This window comes from Hippocampus comes, unplaced genomic scaffold (assembly GCF_001891065.2).
Source record: "Hippocampus comes isolate QL1 unplaced genomic scaffold, H_comes_QL1_v1.1 scaffold20, whole genome shotgun sequence".
Lineage (NCBI taxonomy): Eukaryota > Metazoa > Chordata > Actinopteri > Syngnathiformes > Syngnathidae > Hippocampus > Hippocampus comes.
Genome location: NW_017805462.1, coordinates 745,708 through 762,317, shown reverse-complemented (window position 1 = coordinate 762,317; position 16,610 = coordinate 745,708). Strand labels below are relative to the sequence as shown.

Here is a 16,610-nt window from a genome sequence, read left to right as displayed (position 1 = left end):
CCCCAGCCTTCCTGTGTGGAGTTTGCATGTTCTCCCCGTGCTTGCGTGGGTTTTCGCTTCACACAAAGAATGGCGTGTTCAAGAATAAAGTCTTCAATGTGCCTGTCAGGCATCGAAAGCAAAACTGTTCAATGAATCAATCAAATGGATGAATGTCCACGAAATGTTTTTGGAGCATTTGACCTCCAGAGAAGCTGGTGAAGGCTGGGGGAGGTTGGCTGCGTGTGGGAGGGGTTGGGAATACTGCATGTTGGTTGCCGGGGGGTGTCGGGGTGGGTTTGCAGGCGTGAGTGGGAGCAGATTAAGAGGCAAGAAAGCACAATAAGAAAGTGTGTCGCTGCTGGAGGGGACGGGGGGACTCAAGGGGGGGCACACGCCACAGACAAAGAAGAAGGACGTGTAGAAAGTGTGCCAACGGGAAGGCCGGAGGACCCCCCCCCTTCCCCCACTTGTGCTGCCATGATGCAGCGTTTCCCAGGAATGCACGACGCATCCCGTGCGCGCACAAGCTCGTTGCCCAATCATGCGAACGGCTCGGTGGCCTCATGTGCTAGTTCCACAAACTACACCCTTGGGTGTTCCCACGAGTGGGCGCCATGTCTGCTTTTCCTCGCTAGCTTTGTTATATTTTTGTATGGTTTTAAAAGTGTTCTGTTTAGTCCAAATATTTTTGTGCATTATTCATATAATATTTTTTCCAAACATTGTTTTATTTATTTATTTATTTTGTCGATGGATGTGTAAATGTTTTCATTTATTTTTTGTATTTTTCCCAATATTTGTGAATTTTTGTTTAGTTTTTTTTTTAATTAATTTGTGCTTTATAGAGGATTTCTTCCTAATATCGGCATATTTCTTTTGTCCAATATACAAATCAGGATGTATTGTATTGTATCGGGGTGAATGCTTAAAGGAATGCGAATGGAAGTAAACGAGAAGTAAGGCCAACCTTTAAGACCAAAACAACATAAAATTGTTTATTAGAATACACATTCATGTGTTGGTTGTGTTTGCTAAAAAATACATAAAGGAATAATTGCCTATTCAATCGCAATCGCAATATTTGAGAACAAAAAATGGTTCAGATGTAACACATTTTGGGGAATGTGTGAGGTTTCTATTTTCAGTTCTCACGTGACATAAATGGTTGACAAGACAAAATGGTTTATTTGTTGTCCTGCAGGGCGACCGCGTTTGGCTGCGCGAAGACGACCAGAATCTTCCTGCCTCTGTTTCCTCCTGCTCGGGCGGCGTGGTGGTCTTCACCAGCGACTATGGACAGGTCAGCAACACTCCGAATGAATGCTCAGGAAAGTCCAAACTCAGAAAACAATTCATTGCTGGCTTTTGGCTTTATCACGCCATTCAGAAAAAGGCACGCGAGGCGCCACCTCATTGTCATGGCGAAGTGAGAATGCTCACGCTACCATTTTTTTTTTAACCAGGGTAATGCGGATTTATTTATTTATTTATTTTAGTTATTAGTTAGTTTTTATTTTGTTTTGGCATTTGTTTTTTAACTTTTTAATTCATTTCATTTTTAGAGTGGTTTTGTGACTGTTTTGACGTAAAACAAACCCTAAAAGCTCAATTATGATGATTGATAAGATTTAATGGACATTTTCATTATTATTAGTTAGTTTTACCAACGTACGATGAAGCTTCAGTTTCTGGCCATTGCCATTGTGCAAACTGGACAGGTCACCTGTCAATCATGGCCAACAGTGGATTTGTCACGAGTCAGTTGAACTTGGAGACAAATGATAGAATGGTCGCCAGCCAGTGTCAGGGCATGTAGAGACAAACAACAGACTGGTCATCAGTCTGTTGTTTGTTGGCAGGACACATAATGAAACAATGGATTGGTCGCCAACTTGTTGTCCAATGAAGCTCTAATGCTTGCATATTTTTCACGAGTGCTGCTTATTTCAGTTGATTGTGGTTTGTCAGAACCCATTAGAAAATTAGCATAACAATGAAACATGACTTCTTTTAAGTGACAATGTTGATTGGCCTACTTTTAAACCTACTTGAGTTTTTTCTCTCTTTAAGATGACTTCAAATAAAAAGTCAGTCAGTAAAACAGTGTTGGTCTTTGTTTGTGTTAGCCAAAAGTGCTGACGTTGCCGCGGTCCCGTTTCAAGCTAATGACGTGGAAGTTAACGTTGGCCCTAAGACAATAAAGCCGAGGGGCCCCCTGAGCTAAGCCTAGCGACAGATGCTAATGGGAGTAAATCTGCGTGAAACAAAGAGGCTGGACAACAAGAGGCTTTGGTCGGGGATTACGCCGTAACTCGCATCGACTGGCGTGAACACCGCGGTTGTTTTTACCTCAAAGGGAAAGTCGAGTCACGTTTACACCAGGGCAATTAAAGGAAAGGCAGCGGAAGCTCATGCTAAGACATAGGCTCTCTATCGTTTCAGAAAATAAATCTGAAAACAAAATACTTCTCATTTTTTTACAAGCTGTCCACAACCCGCTTTTAGTCCCCAAGCACTTGTTGAGAACCTGAGGTAGATAATAGGAACATGTGTGATTTCATAGTCTCCCAGGTGGAAACAGCTGACTTAACTGTAACTGTTGACAGAGAGATAAATGCAAGAAAAGGCTGCGATTTCAGACTGTCCCTGAAAGCAACCCCTGACATTGATAAACCGACAGATGATGGGGAAGCCCGGTGGTCCTTGAAGGCAACACCAAATGTTGATGAAGAGACAGAGACAGTAAATCGGTGTGGCGATGACAGGGAAAACTGTGATTTCAGGCTGTCCCTGAAGGCAAGTTTTATACACAAACGGACAGACTCATAAATAGATGATATGAAAAAAAAGGGATTTAAATATGTCCCTGAAGGAATCCTTGGATAGATAGACAGATAATGAGAAAGACTGATTTCAGTCTGTCCTTGAAGGCAACACTGGATATTGCACATAAGATGGATAAGACAGGCTGAAGATATGAAAGATTTCGGGCTGTCCCTGAAGGCAACACCAGACATGGCTAAGTAGATGACCCCAACAAAGGTTGAATTATTTTACATTTTTTTCTCTCCTACGAGAACCGAAAAGTTTCCCCCTCCAGTGGCACTCAAATGGGAATGTGAGCAATGTGTGTGCGTGCGTGCGTCTGTGTGCGACTGAGTGATGGCCTCCCGGGACAGTGGGGTCTTTCTTCATGAGGGGAGTCACCTCAAACTGTTTAGTCACAGTGGGTCATCCAACTGTGTGTGCCTGTGTGTGAGAGAGATGATTGAGGAGTCTTGTATCGGCTAAAATAGTGCTTTGCCGCCATCTTGTGACATCTTGCCAGCGACAAGCTACGTCAAAGTGACTTGAGGAGTTGGATCTTGACTAAATTAGTGCTTTGGTGCCACCTTAATGTCAGGGAACTATGTCAAAGTGAATTGAGGAGTTGGAATGTTGGAATGAAGTGAGGAGTTTGGGTTTGATCAGTGATTTGCCACTATCTGGTGGCATCTGAATGTCAAAGTGAGTTGCTTCACCACCATCTTATGGCATCTTGGTCTCAACAAACTCATCTGTTGAAGCGAGTGACAAAATCAGTGCTTTTCTGGCATTTTAAAGCCAAGGGACTATGTTTGAGTGAGTTGAGGAGTTTCATTCATTCATTTATTTGTTTCATTTTTTTTAGTTAGTTTATTCTCCTCAATTTGAAGCACATTCAGTTCCCTTTCAATAGTTTGGTGAAGTTGTCTTCCTTGCAAATGAGCAGTTTGGGCCTCAACATTGACCCCTGGGGGACACCATCTCTGTGTGAAAGAGGCTCCTGTTACTCCTCTTGTTGTGCGATGAGATGATGAGGATCCTTTTCAAATTGTTTTGACGGTGAGCTCGTGATGTTTTCATGTTTTGGCTACCATGGGTGTGAAAGGTCTCCTTCATTCCGTCTATCGTGAATAAAACACTTCAACAAAGTTGTGTTCCAGCAGCGGATAGAAGGTCTGATGAAGGTTGTTAGTTGTTACCCAGCAGGTGTTGAAGATATGTCAAGACATAAGTAACATAAAAAAAATGCATGTTCAACAAAGAAATATCGTGAGTTTGCGCTCTGAAGCGAAAGAAAAGAAAAAGTCCGAGTGCCAGCTGCTGTTTTTTTTTTTTTTTTTTTTTTTTCCAGAGCAGTTTGTAGGCGGGGCTACCTGTCCTCCGTATGTCAAGAAACTTGATACTTTGTTTTGTGTCACATGATTTACACATCATTCTGTTCTCTCCCCAAACACACTTTTGTCCAATTCTTCTGGTCGGGCTGGCCTTAAAATAAAATCTGAGATTTATTATTATTATTATTTTTTTTTTAGTATTAATTTATTTATTTATTTTAAACAAAAGTCAGAGTTTTGATTTGAATGGAGTTTTTCTTTGTCGATAGGAGAGTTGAAACAAATGCCTTTTATTGTTACTGCACACATGAGATTGAAAGCAGGTTCTTCTTCAGGTCAGACATGGTAGATTTATCCAAAATAAAATAAGAACAGAATCATAGTTGAACTAAGTAGCAAATGACAGTGACATCAAGATTCAAAACAAATTTTGCTTTTTTGAATTTGCTGATTTCTACTGTTGTCAAACAAGCTTTTTTTTTTTTAAATAATATGAAAATCTACGCTTCTTTTTGTCCTGATAAGTCAAAACAAATCAAATCAATCACAAAAAAACACTGATCCCATCTTCTATTTCTTATTCTTCACCGGGTGATCTCCTGGGGTGATACATCCATCTACATTTGTTTACTTATTAAACACGAAATCCTGAAGAAAAAAAAAGCCTGACTGCGGCATTCCATGTGAAACATTTGACCTCAGTGGCTGACGACCTTTCACCTCTTCATGGTGCGAATTTCACACTTTTCCAAGTGAACAACCCGAAAGAAGCTTTAGGCTGCTTGATGTCAAAAACTTGAAGACTTTCTTGTGTTTCAGGTGTACACGTATAAGCAGAACGCACTGACTCATGACAAGGTCCGGGCCATGCGCGGCGGTGGCAGCGCCGCGTCGGGCATTGAGGACATGGCGGCACTGGAGGATCTGCACGATGGCGCCATCATGCACAACCTGTTCCTGCGATACCGCCAAAGACGCATCTACGTGAGTTTGCATGCCAAAACGCTTGCGACATTCGTGTCGGATGCCTTTCCACATCTTCACGTTTCTCCCGGAAATATCGAATTCTTGATGATGTTCCAGATGCAATCCCCGAGTGTGGCACGTTGGCTCCCTCTAGTGTTACGTGAAAAAAATGACTTCAGTTCAATTGTATTGAACTTTTTCTAAGACAGTGGGGCAATTTTTAGACTTGTTTGAAAAAATTTTTAGGTGCTATTTTCATTTGTCTTTGATGTGCAATCCATTTGATCAGAATCTTCAGTCGTTTTAATTTTCCTTTAATATTCAAACTATAATGTTTCAGTGGCTTACAATCATATGAAATATACTTTTATTCCTTGTATTTGATGAACATATAGGACTACTGTGCGATCGTATTTCAGTATCGGTTATGATGGCGGTGTGGGCGACAACTAAAGCATTTTTTTTGCAGCTGTATTCTGTGACAAAAGTTTGAGAACCGTTTGGCCAAGCCTCCACCCAACCCCCGTTTTCATGGTAATGAAAGGCAGACTCGTCATTGTTGTTATTAAGACACTCGGGAACTTTGTCAAATTGTGGAGGAAAAAAAAAAGGAAAAAGCCTAAAATGTCAATAATCCAATGAGCCAATAATCCATTCGTCACCAGGACCAAAACAGCTACTGTGTTACTTGCAGTGTGTTCATTAAACGCGTGTTCCTTAATACACGCAAAAACGTCCACGATATGTGTGTGTGTGTGTGTGTGTGTGTGTGTGTGTGTGTGTGTGTGTGTGTGTGTGTGTGTGTGTGTGTGTGTGTGTGTGTGTTGTCTGGAATGACTGGAATCCATACATGAGGCTCCCCAGTCGGGAGCACAGCTGGCTACAATCACAGAACGCACACACACACACACACACACACGCACACACACACAGGCACAGGCACACAAATGTCAACACACTCGTCTGATCCCCCCTCCCCCCATACTAATCTGTTTGTGGTTCAGTCAGGCTTTTTTTTTTTTCAAGCCAGCATCCTTCCAGAACATTCCTTGTCTTTTGGTTAACATCTTTGAAAAGCAAGTTGTGGATGTGCGAGTGGAAAACATGTTGCTTAAACACATCATTTTGAATTCATTGCCCTTCAATATATGTGGCTCATAGATGTAAAACATGCTCCAGACCTCAGCAGCAAGTGAAAGGTTTTTTTTACCCCCCCAGCAAGTTTTTTTTACCCCCCAAATTCTTGAATAAGCAGGGAAAAAGTGGCAATAAATATTTTTCTCGTTGAATAAGGGTTGACTCCCGAAAAAAAATACAATAAAACCTATTGAAAAAAAATTGGAAACTCATGTATGTAGGGTAAAGGTTTCTCAAATCCAAGGTGTTTTTTTTAAACATTTATATCACTGAAACTTTTTTATACACAATTTTAAAACAGCACAGACACGTTGAAACATGCAAGAAAGGATAAGCAAAGGTATCGAACAAATAGCATCAAAAATGGAAAAAAGTGGGGAGGTAAGAATGAAGGAAGAAAAGAAGGAAATACGGAAGGAAGGTCAGAGAAATGAAGGCAAGATGGAAGGACTGTGGAAAGGAGAAAAGGGACAAATGAAGGAAGGAGAGAGAGAAGGAAAAGAAGTAATGAAAGAATTCAGTTTCAACACCCTGCTGTTGTTTGGACTTTTATTTTGGCATTTCCTGCCCCCATCTGGTGGTTCAGAGGTCATCGCCATCCTGACAGCAAATTTGTGTGTCAAAGTTCAAACACGGCCGCTGCCTCCCCGTTAAGAAAACACTTTGATGTACTGCCTACCATTCACGTCTTTCGTCAGACTGAACCCATTTCATTGGCATGCCTGATTGGCTGCTGCTGAACATGTGACACTCAGCAGATCTTTTCAAGATGGCAATTCACAACATCATCTTTATTTAATGCTTGTGCTAGTTAACGTTTGGGCCTGTGTGTAGGGATCTCCTTTTTTCTCACATAAAAACAATAAATTTAAAAAAAAGAAGCAGTTGTTTTCCCCACAAATCTTTTTTTCCATGTCCATGAGGAGATATTTTGCCTCCAAGCTATCACAGTGTCCCATTAAGAGGTGGAGGAAAAAAATATGAATATAATTTTTGTCTGAATAACAAAGACAGCGGGCGGCGGCGGCGGCGGCAGCCAAATCCAATAACAGTGCCGGTAACACGCTAACTGAACAAGCGCCTCCAGTTGGTGGCGTCCCACCTACATTTCCTGCCGTCACTCAGGCGACTGCCGCTCTGTTCTTTCTCCAAATTCTTTCACATCTGCTCCTCGTTTTCCTCGCATTATCCCACGCTCGTCTCGTGTTTGGCAAATATCGGCTCCACTGAGCCAACTGACTGACTGCGCGGTTTCAGTGGAACCCAAATTGAGCTCTGAAGAATTGTAATCCAACTAAATTCTTATTAGCACGTTGCTAACATCATTGTTTGTAGCATTTTAAAGAGGCTATCAGACATGATCTTTATTAGCGTGTTAGCAGTTGTGGCTAATGGTATATTTTAATAAGCATACGCACCAGCGTGACTAGCGATGTTGTTTTTCTGTGTTTATAAGCCTGCTAGCAGTTGTGGCTCTATAATGTTATACTCTAGTGTGTGTGTGTGTGTGTGTGTGTGTGTGTGTGTGTGTGTGTGTGTGTGTCCAAATAAATTGCCTACTCCACTTTTGTTGAGTTACGTTTGCGGAATGCCGCCGCTTGACATCATCATACCGAGAAGACGATGGGCCATTTTTAATCACATTAACCAATAGGGGGGCCTCGTGATGACGGTCACAGCCAATTAGCTCACAGCCAGGGCATTGCCGTGGAAACTGTTACCAGCCGAATGGGAGGAGGGCTGGCAGGTCCTCTAATTGAGTCCAAATGGTTGCAATTGTTTAACTTAAGTGGAGATGTTGCTATATTTTGTGCTTCGAGACATTTTTTTGTTCTTTTTATATTCTTCACTGCAGCAAACAAAACATTCTGGAACAGTCTATGTTGAGGGTTAGTAGTTAATAGAGGATGTTGCCACCTCTGGTGTATTTACTGATTTATTTTTTTCATTTCGGATTTTGTTCTCATAATATTTCAACGTAATTCTTTCTTAATGCTGATTGCGACTTTACGTATTGGCAACAAAATTTGTCTTGGATGCTGTAAGGATGACGAATTCTATTTCTTGGAAAAAAAAAATCCATCTTCATTGTTGCTAACGTTGGCATATGTCATGTGTCTCCCTTAGACATACATTGGGTCAATTCTGGCGGCAGTGAACCCCTACCAGCCGCTGGCCGGCTTGTATGAGCGCAGCGCGGTGGAATTGTACAGTCGCCACCATCTGGGCCAGATGCCGCCGCACATCTTCGCCGTGGCCAACGAGTGTTACCGCGCACTATGGAGGAGGCCGCGCAACCAGTGCGTGCTCATCAGGTGGGAACCACGCACGCGCACGCAGAAGCAGCTTCTTCACACTTGAACATCCTTATTTCGTGATGAGGAAGTAAAACAATCTCGGCCTCAGAAGACTTCAGTTGTATATAATTTTTTTTAAGTTGGAGGAAAACTAGTTCTATGATGTCATCTCGTTGCATCCTGGTGTGTAGAACTATGTTGAAGTAAATTGACTTTCCTTTGTGGCTGAAGTTTTACCTTTTGAACAAAACAGGCAACTCTATCCAATGTCCAAACTCATCTCAGTCATTCAAAAAACATCCAGACTTTCAAAACGTGAGGCACAATAATGTGCACGGTTTGACAAAATTAGCAGGGCAAAATTACACTAGTGCTGGCACCTGAAAAAAAGTTTTTCTTAACGAAGCAAGTTGGCGACAGAATGATTGGAACTCCCACAGGGCTGTGATGTGTTTTAAGTGTGTTGCTTTTGTTGTTGAAATGTCAGCGAGCAGCCTGGCTGAGACCTGCGTTGCGTTACCGCAGCTACCACGCTGCAACTTAATGAGCTGGCTTTTTGCTTCATGTCACACTCGGCAAACATGGCGTCACGACATGTGTGCACACTGGCCTTTTCCTTTCGCAACTTCTCCAAGGAAAGCAAATATTCTGTTGCTGAAGTTTAGTTTCATTTACGTTACTGTTCTTTAGTTTACTTGAATTTTGTTTCATTGACTTCAGTTAAGTTGAGTTTTGAAGTTGAGTTGAGAACGTTGTCTTATTATTCTTATTATTTTATTGTTTTCTTTTTTAACTGTATTGTTTCCTTTAATTTAATTTCATTTATTGTGTTTGAGTTTTTCATTTGAGTAGGATTTTTCATTTTATTTACGTTGTTTGAGTATAGTTTTACTTTAATAGAATTTGGTTGATTTTTTTATTAAGTTATCTTGTTTAAACATGTTTTTATTGATGATTTATTCCTTTCAAAATAGTCACTAGTTAAGACGTAGGCGGCACGGTAGTTTAGACTTGTTCACTTTAGTTTCATATGGCTTTTTTTTACCTGAGTTTAGCTTACTGAGACTAAAGGTTAGCCGTTGTTTATGTTGTTTGTAGTTTGGTTTACTTAGTTTAGCTTAGGTACCTTGATTTTGGTTTGATTTCCATTTGAATTGAGCGAAGTTGTTTAGTTTACTTTGAGTTTTTAAATTGAGTTGATTTGAATTGAGCGAAGTTGGACAGCACAGCTGTGGGACTTTTTCCATTGTGTTTGTCGCCATCTAGTGGACGAAACAATACTGCCTCGTTGATCACATTTTGAGGCAAACAGACAGACAGAAACTTTTATTCATCCTGAAAGGGAAAATTAAATCGTCACAACAGTAATTTTGACTCCTATAATGTGTATGAATGCGAAATGTCCAGTACACCCATACAGTGTGCAACTATTTGCGGGAGTAACTGATGTTTGGGTTCCTCAATGTGTTTTTTTTTTCTTCTTCCTTAGCGGCGAGAGCGGCGCCGGCAAGACTGAAAGCACTAAACTGATTCTGAAGTTCTTGTCGGCCATGAGCCAACATTCACTTGAAGTGTCATCTAAGGAGAGGACCTCGCACGTTGAGGAGGCGCTACTGGAGAGCGGGTCGGTATTATGATTGTTTTCATAATTATGCATTCCATTGATGAATTGTGTATTTAGGTGTAAATTTGACTTTTGTGTTGCTGCCAGTCCCATCATGGAGGCGTTTGGTAACGCACAGACGGTCTACAACAACAACTCGAGCCGTTTCGGGAAGTTCGTTCAGCTGCATTTCAACCAAAAGGGAAACATCCAAGGAGGACGCATCGTCGACTGTATCCTCATTTTACGCGACGCAAGACAGGAAGTGCTCGCTCAGAGAATGCTAATTATCGCTAATGCTAATGACACGTTTATTCAATATACTGTGGACGTTGCTGTCTGTCTGGCGTTTATCTTAATTTGTAAGACATGATCAAGAAAATCACATTTGGTTGTATGACATGAAGGCACGGCACGGTGATCGACTGGTTAGCATATCCGTCTCACAGTGCAGAGGTCCGGGTTTCGATTCCTGCCCCGGACTTCCTGTGTGGAGTTTGCATGTTCTCCCCGTGCCTGTGTGGGTTTTCTCCGGGTACTCCGGTTTCCTCCCACATTCCAAAAACATGCACAGTCGGTTAATGCAAGACTCTAAATCAGGGGTGTCAAACTCCGGTCCTGGAGGGCCGCTGTCCTGCATGTTTTCCAAGTCTCCCTGTTGCAACACACCTGATTCAAATGAACAGGTTCAATGTCAGGCTTGCGCAGAGCTTGCCGATGATCTGATCATTTGAATCAGGTGTGTTGCAACAGGGAAACTTGGAAAACATGCAGGACAATGGCCCTCCAGGACCGGAATTTGACACCCCTGCTCTAAATTGTCCCTCGGTGTGAGTGTGAGTGTGAATGGTTTTATTAGGCAACTTGTTTAGCTGGCTAGCAGCTCATGTTTTTCAGCATTGTTTGTATTTAGATGCAGATTGTAAAACATCCAGCGTGACTTTTTATGAACCTTGACTGAAAGGACTTTTGACATCAGACCTCTTGGAGAAGGTGACGATTCTTTGCTCTGTTATTCAAACCGCTTATCTATTTTTTCATGACTGTAAAAAGTCCAATTGTCAAGCTAATCACGTGTAGAAATGTGAATTTATTTTACGACCGCTCTCATACACTTTTTCTCTGGGAATAAGTCCAAAATTAAGCTTGGATGACTTTTGTCAGTGTCTGAACAAATCATTTGAGGAATTTCATTTGATTTAAAATATTATTTATTGAGTAAGAATAAGTAAACAACCATTTGTCCAAAACAGACATTAATAACCACCAGACTAAAAAAATGTTTAACATAAATGTCAAACTAACCAGAGGAATTTAGCACAGTGATTGTTAAACTTGGAGCACAATGTATGAGTGTGATGTTCTTCTTGTTTTCTGTTCTGCAGAACCGAGTAGTCCGACAGAACGCGGGCGAGAGGAATTATCACATCTTCTATGCTCTACTAGCAGGCGCAAACCAAGAGCAGACAGGTCAATAAACTCACATTTTAACATTCTGTTAACCAAATTGCATCGTTCCCCAAGTCAGCGATGCGCCCTCTAGTGGTACCCCAAAGAATGTCTTAATTCAGCCCTCCAAGCGAATCATGTCAAGTCCCCTTTGTCTTGCAGAGTGTTTGGGTCTGAGCCCGTCTTGCACGTACCACTACCTGACCCGCTCCGGCGGCACCCCTGACAACGCAATCAATGACAAAGGCACTTTTCAAGAGGTTCTGGTGAGCGCTTCTCTTCTGTAGCCACAGCACGATCCAGATGTTCATTGGGCTTTACAGCTGCTGCATCCTTCACATGTTATTATTCATTCATTCATTCATTCATTTATTTATTTTGTGCTGGTGTCAAATTTTGGAAGAAATGTTATTTCTGTCTGCAGTCAGTGAACACATAAAAGAATCTGCATATACACACGCCTCAAAAGTCACCTCAACAACTACAGTGGAATGACCAAAGAAAATGTGCAAATGAATTCATGATGATTTGTTAAATAAAAAAAAAAACTCAAGCAATAATTTCCATCAATAATGGGGAACAGATTAAAAAAAAATGCAAATATGTGGTTCATCATTCACAACTGTCAACAAATCAATGAGTGTCAATCAAGTTGTGCAAGTTTGGTGTCAAGTTTGTGTCATAGGTTACGTCTGAACACTTCTTAGATAGCGTATTTATATCATATTTCATGTTGTATATGCCTGGAATGCGACACGTTGACATGACATGCAAGGTGATTGCGCTTGCGTGTTGTCCAGTATGCCATGCGGACGATGCAGTTCACGGAGGAAAACATTGGCGAGATCCTGCGACTCCTGGCAGGGATCCTGCACGCCGGCAACATCGAGTTCATGACGGCCGGAGGGGCGCAGATTACGTCCAAGTCCGGTGGGTTTTCCGACGCGCTTCTTCCTCCTCCTCCTCGTCTCGCTCAAAAGGTATTGATGCAATTATTGCCCGTTTATGTTTGATTGACAGCTCTGAGTCGGACGGCGGAGCTTCTGGGCCTGAACCCGGATCAACTGGCTGAGGTTCTCACGCATAGGTCCATGATCCTGAGGGGGGAGGAGATCTCCACTCCCCTCACTGTTGAGCAGGTCAGGGCAACAAGATGAACATCCGTGTTTCATTCATACATACACTTCACAAGAAGCTAAATAGATCTGCTGTACATTTATTATCAATCAAATCTCCAAAATAGTTTTGTTTTCCCACCATATTTTGACCAAATGACTAAGTTGGCAAAACGGACTTTTTTTGTCAACTACTTACAAATAAAAACAAACAAATAAAGAAATGAATCGTGGACTGTACGTCTAAGTAAAGCCTTTTTTTCCCCCCTCTCTCTCTTTCCTGCAGGCGGTGGACTCGAGAGACTCCATGGCCATGGCACTTTATTCCCAGTGTTTCAACTGGATCATCCGCAAGCTCAACGATCGCATCAGAGGGAAAGACGACTTCAAGTCCATCAGCATCCTCGACATCTTTGGATTCGAAAACTTTGAGGTATTCATCCATGCATGAATAGATGGATGATTTATTCATCCTGTTTGGGGAAATGAACTAGCTACGGTACATTCTTTGGGTCATTTTGGTACGGTCCTTTTGTGTCCTCTGTTTTGCTTCTGAATGCCGTTGGCTGTTTTGTAAGTGTTTTTTTTTTTTTTTTTGTCAAATGAATATTGTTGACATGTGTTTTTGCATTCATGTTGTGAATGCATGTTTCAGGTCAATCACTTTGAGCAGTTCAACATCAACTATGCGAACGAGAAGCTTCAGGAATATTTCAACAAGCATATTTTCTCCCTGGAGCAATTGGAGTACAACAAGTAAGTACCTAATTTTGTGTGTGTGGGGGTGGGGGTAGCAAATATGTTTATTACAGTGAACGAAAATGAACAAAATAACAAACTTAAATTGGGAAAACCATTTTCTAACAAAATTAAATAGTAACCAAAATCTTTTAACAAAACAAAAATGAACTGAAATGACATCTGTTTAAATAACTCCAAATATTTTTTTTTTTACCCTTGTGAATCAATATTATACATGAGCTTTTGGGATTGATTTTAAATGTATTTGTTTCAGTATCGCTGTACATCCGTAGGTACAGAAGACTGAGTGTGAATTGTTTGAGAATGGTACTTTAATTTATTACACAATATTGAATGGCCTTTTTTTTTTTCACGTGGCACCGAACATTTACGCCAAATATTAAAACAAAACCAAATACTAAAACTAATAAAAACTAAAATAAAATGGAGCACTTCCAAAAGTATAGAAGCTAATAAAAACTGACAAACTTGCTCTTAAAACAAATTAAAACTCACCGAATTTAAAAAAAAAAAAAAAAAAGTCAAAATTAAAAACCTTCTAACACGAATGAAGAATCCCAAACTATTATCCCAAACTATTATAAACCTATTGTAGCAGATAATTAACAAATTGCAAAGATCGTCCTGACCCTTGACCTCCTGCAGGGAAGGTTTGGTGTGGGCTAACATCAACTGGATGGACAACGGCGAGTGTTTGGACTTGATCGAGAAGGTGAGTGCTTTTTGTTTTGGAGACGACGCCACGCATCATGTTGCGAGAGGAGAGGAGGATGCTGATTTTACCCGGGTTTCCACAGAAACTGGGCCTCCTGGCCCTGATGAACGAGGAGAGTCACTTCCCCAAAGCCACGGACGACACGCTGCTGGCGAAACTGCACAGTCAGCACTCGGTAAAAACATGCCTCCCAACACCCAAAAAATAATCTCAAATATGTATTTTCCCTTGAAAATTACATACATTTAAATGTTTCCCCCAAGTTGTTTTCTCACAAATCTAATTTTTTTTATTGAAAAAGTTTATTTTTGTTGAAAAAGTTTTTCTTTTTCTTCAAAATTGCCATTTTGTTTCTTGAAAAGATTATCTCATATATGCCAAATGTCACCAAATGACCATTGCCATGTGACGCATAAGGTGTCAGAAATGTCACATAAAAAAAAAAAACAAAATTCAACTTCATAAAGTGCATTCAAAAGCAACAACACACATATACAGTACCAATAAGATGTCATAAACATGCTGTATTCCATAAAATACATCATATTATTTCATTGGTAAAATGCATATAACAAATGGCATTTCTAAACTACAGCATATATGTCATGAAAAAAAAAAAAAAAATTAAACACCGACAGTATATGTTTCCTAAGTGTGACGTATGGATGGAAAGCGTTTGTTTTGTGTTCCAGAAAAATCCGTTTTACGTGAAGCCCCGCGTTGCCGTTCACTACTTTGGAGTTCGACATTACGCAGGAGAGGTAACGCCTATCTCAGCATCAAGGATTCAAATCATATTCAGTTATCATTGTTAATCAGCGGTCATCACGATGTGACTGACGTGCAGGTGGTGTACGACGTGAGGGGAACGCTGGAGAAGAACCGAGACACTTTCCGAGATGACGTCCTCAACATGCTTCGCGACAGCAGGTGCCCCACACAAACAGCTGCAGCATCATCGTTATTCATTCATTTACTTGTGTCAGCCTTTATTTCACATTATACTTGGAATTCTAGAGCAATAACAGCACGTCGTTTTTCCCGAAACAAAAAAAAAAAAAACTTGGCTCAAAAATACATTCACTTTGAACAAGTTCCATCCCAAAATGCGTTTTTCTCAAAAATATAAAGACATCACCAACAATTGTTTTTTTTTCTCAAGAGTTTTCAACTTGCTGTCCGTCAGGTTGGATTTTGTGTACGACCTTTTTGAACATGTGCTGAGTCGCAACAAGCAAGACACGCTGAAGAGCAGCTGCAAGCACCGAAGACCCACCGTCAGCTCGCACTTTAAGGTCTGGCCCACACACACAAACACACACACACACACACACTTTGCACTACACAGTAACACTGATGCCCCCACCCATTCCATCACATGTTCGGGATTTAACACATTAACCCTTTCAGGGACAGCGGTTACAACAGTGGACAGCTTGTCAGGTTATCAGGTTACAGGGTGCAGGAAACGTTTAATTGAAGTGAGGTTATAAAAAAAAAACAAAACAGTTGGACTCACTTTTTAAAAAGAGTTTTAAAAACAGCCAACGCACTTGAATATGTACGTGTTACACATCTAGACACACACATATGCTGGCGCTGCCACTCGAGTCTTGTGTTGTTTTTCAGGACTCTTTGCACTCTCTGATGGCAACACTCAGCACCTCCAACCCGTTCTTCATACGATGTATCAAGCCAAATACACACAAGGTGAGTGGGACACACAGTGTACTCACCTAATTTGAAGCTTCATAATGATGAGATTGCACGTTTGGGTTGACTTGTGTCCTACTTGGCAGCCAAGATGACCGACTTTATGTTCAGTCTTGGCCGTGCCAATTGTTGTCGTGTATTATACGAGTTTATCTGTAAGCCTTTTATTTTGAAGTTTAGTAGTTGTAAGTAGAGTTTGAAGGGATTTTGTTTTTCAATCAACAGTCGCGCAATATATTAAGGCAGTGGTGCCCAAGCTACAGCCCGGGGTGTCAAACAGCTGGGATAGGCTCCAGCACGCCCGTGATTCTTGTGCGGATAAGCGGATTAGAAAATGGATGGATGGAGAATAGATGGATGGATGGAGGTCAGTCATAGGGTAGGGGGTCGTGGTCAGCAGCTCGACCGGCAAACAGCCGGTCATCTTTTTTTGAGTGCACCCTCCTCCCATCAAACATTAACTTTGAAGTGGCACTTAATCGGAGGGAAACTTAAATAGATGTGCGATAATTAAGTGTTGTGTCATGTTGTGACGCGCGGCCCCAAGTCATCAGTTTAGGTTTATGAGCTGATGTCATGGGGGTCTTACAATGGGAGTGTGATCATGTCAGTCCTTGTGTGTTAGCATTAGCGTTAGCATTTTCCACCAACAAAAACAAAACACAAAGTTGGTGGTAGCGCACATTGTGTGTGGGCGCGCTACCGGGTTAGCACTCGAATGCTAGCACACGA

At 41.3% G+C, this 16,610-nt stretch overlaps 1 protein-coding gene across 1 annotated transcript in view; it reads left to right on the top strand.

Annotated features, from left to right (window-relative positions):
* myo10 (myosin X) overlaps window positions 1-16,610 on the top strand; it is a 46,887-nt gene that overhangs the window by 15,012 nt on the left and 15,265 nt on the right. The window contains exons 2-19 of the mRNA XM_019875072.1: window positions 1,184-1,282; window positions 4,941-5,105; window positions 8,352-8,539; window positions 10,011-10,145; window positions 10,233-10,357; window positions 11,104-11,117; window positions 11,510-11,594; window positions 11,736-11,839; window positions 12,374-12,503; window positions 12,594-12,712; window positions 12,975-13,121; window positions 13,344-13,444; window positions 14,096-14,162; window positions 14,248-14,340; window positions 14,858-14,926; window positions 15,013-15,095; window positions 15,352-15,460; window positions 15,795-15,875. Of these exons, the coding sequence (XP_019730631.1) occupies window positions 1,184-1,282; window positions 4,941-5,105; window positions 8,352-8,539; window positions 10,011-10,145; window positions 10,233-10,357; window positions 11,104-11,117; window positions 11,510-11,594; window positions 11,736-11,839; window positions 12,374-12,503; window positions 12,594-12,712; window positions 12,975-13,121; window positions 13,344-13,444; window positions 14,096-14,162; window positions 14,248-14,340; window positions 14,858-14,926; window positions 15,013-15,095; window positions 15,352-15,460; window positions 15,795-15,875 (1,914 nt within the window). The remainder of the gene's footprint in view (window positions 1-1,183; window positions 1,283-4,940; window positions 5,106-8,351; window positions 8,540-10,010; window positions 10,146-10,232; window positions 10,358-11,103; window positions 11,118-11,509; window positions 11,595-11,735; window positions 11,840-12,373; window positions 12,504-12,593; window positions 12,713-12,974; window positions 13,122-13,343; window positions 13,445-14,095; window positions 14,163-14,247; window positions 14,341-14,857; window positions 14,927-15,012; window positions 15,096-15,351; window positions 15,461-15,794; window positions 15,876-16,610) is intronic.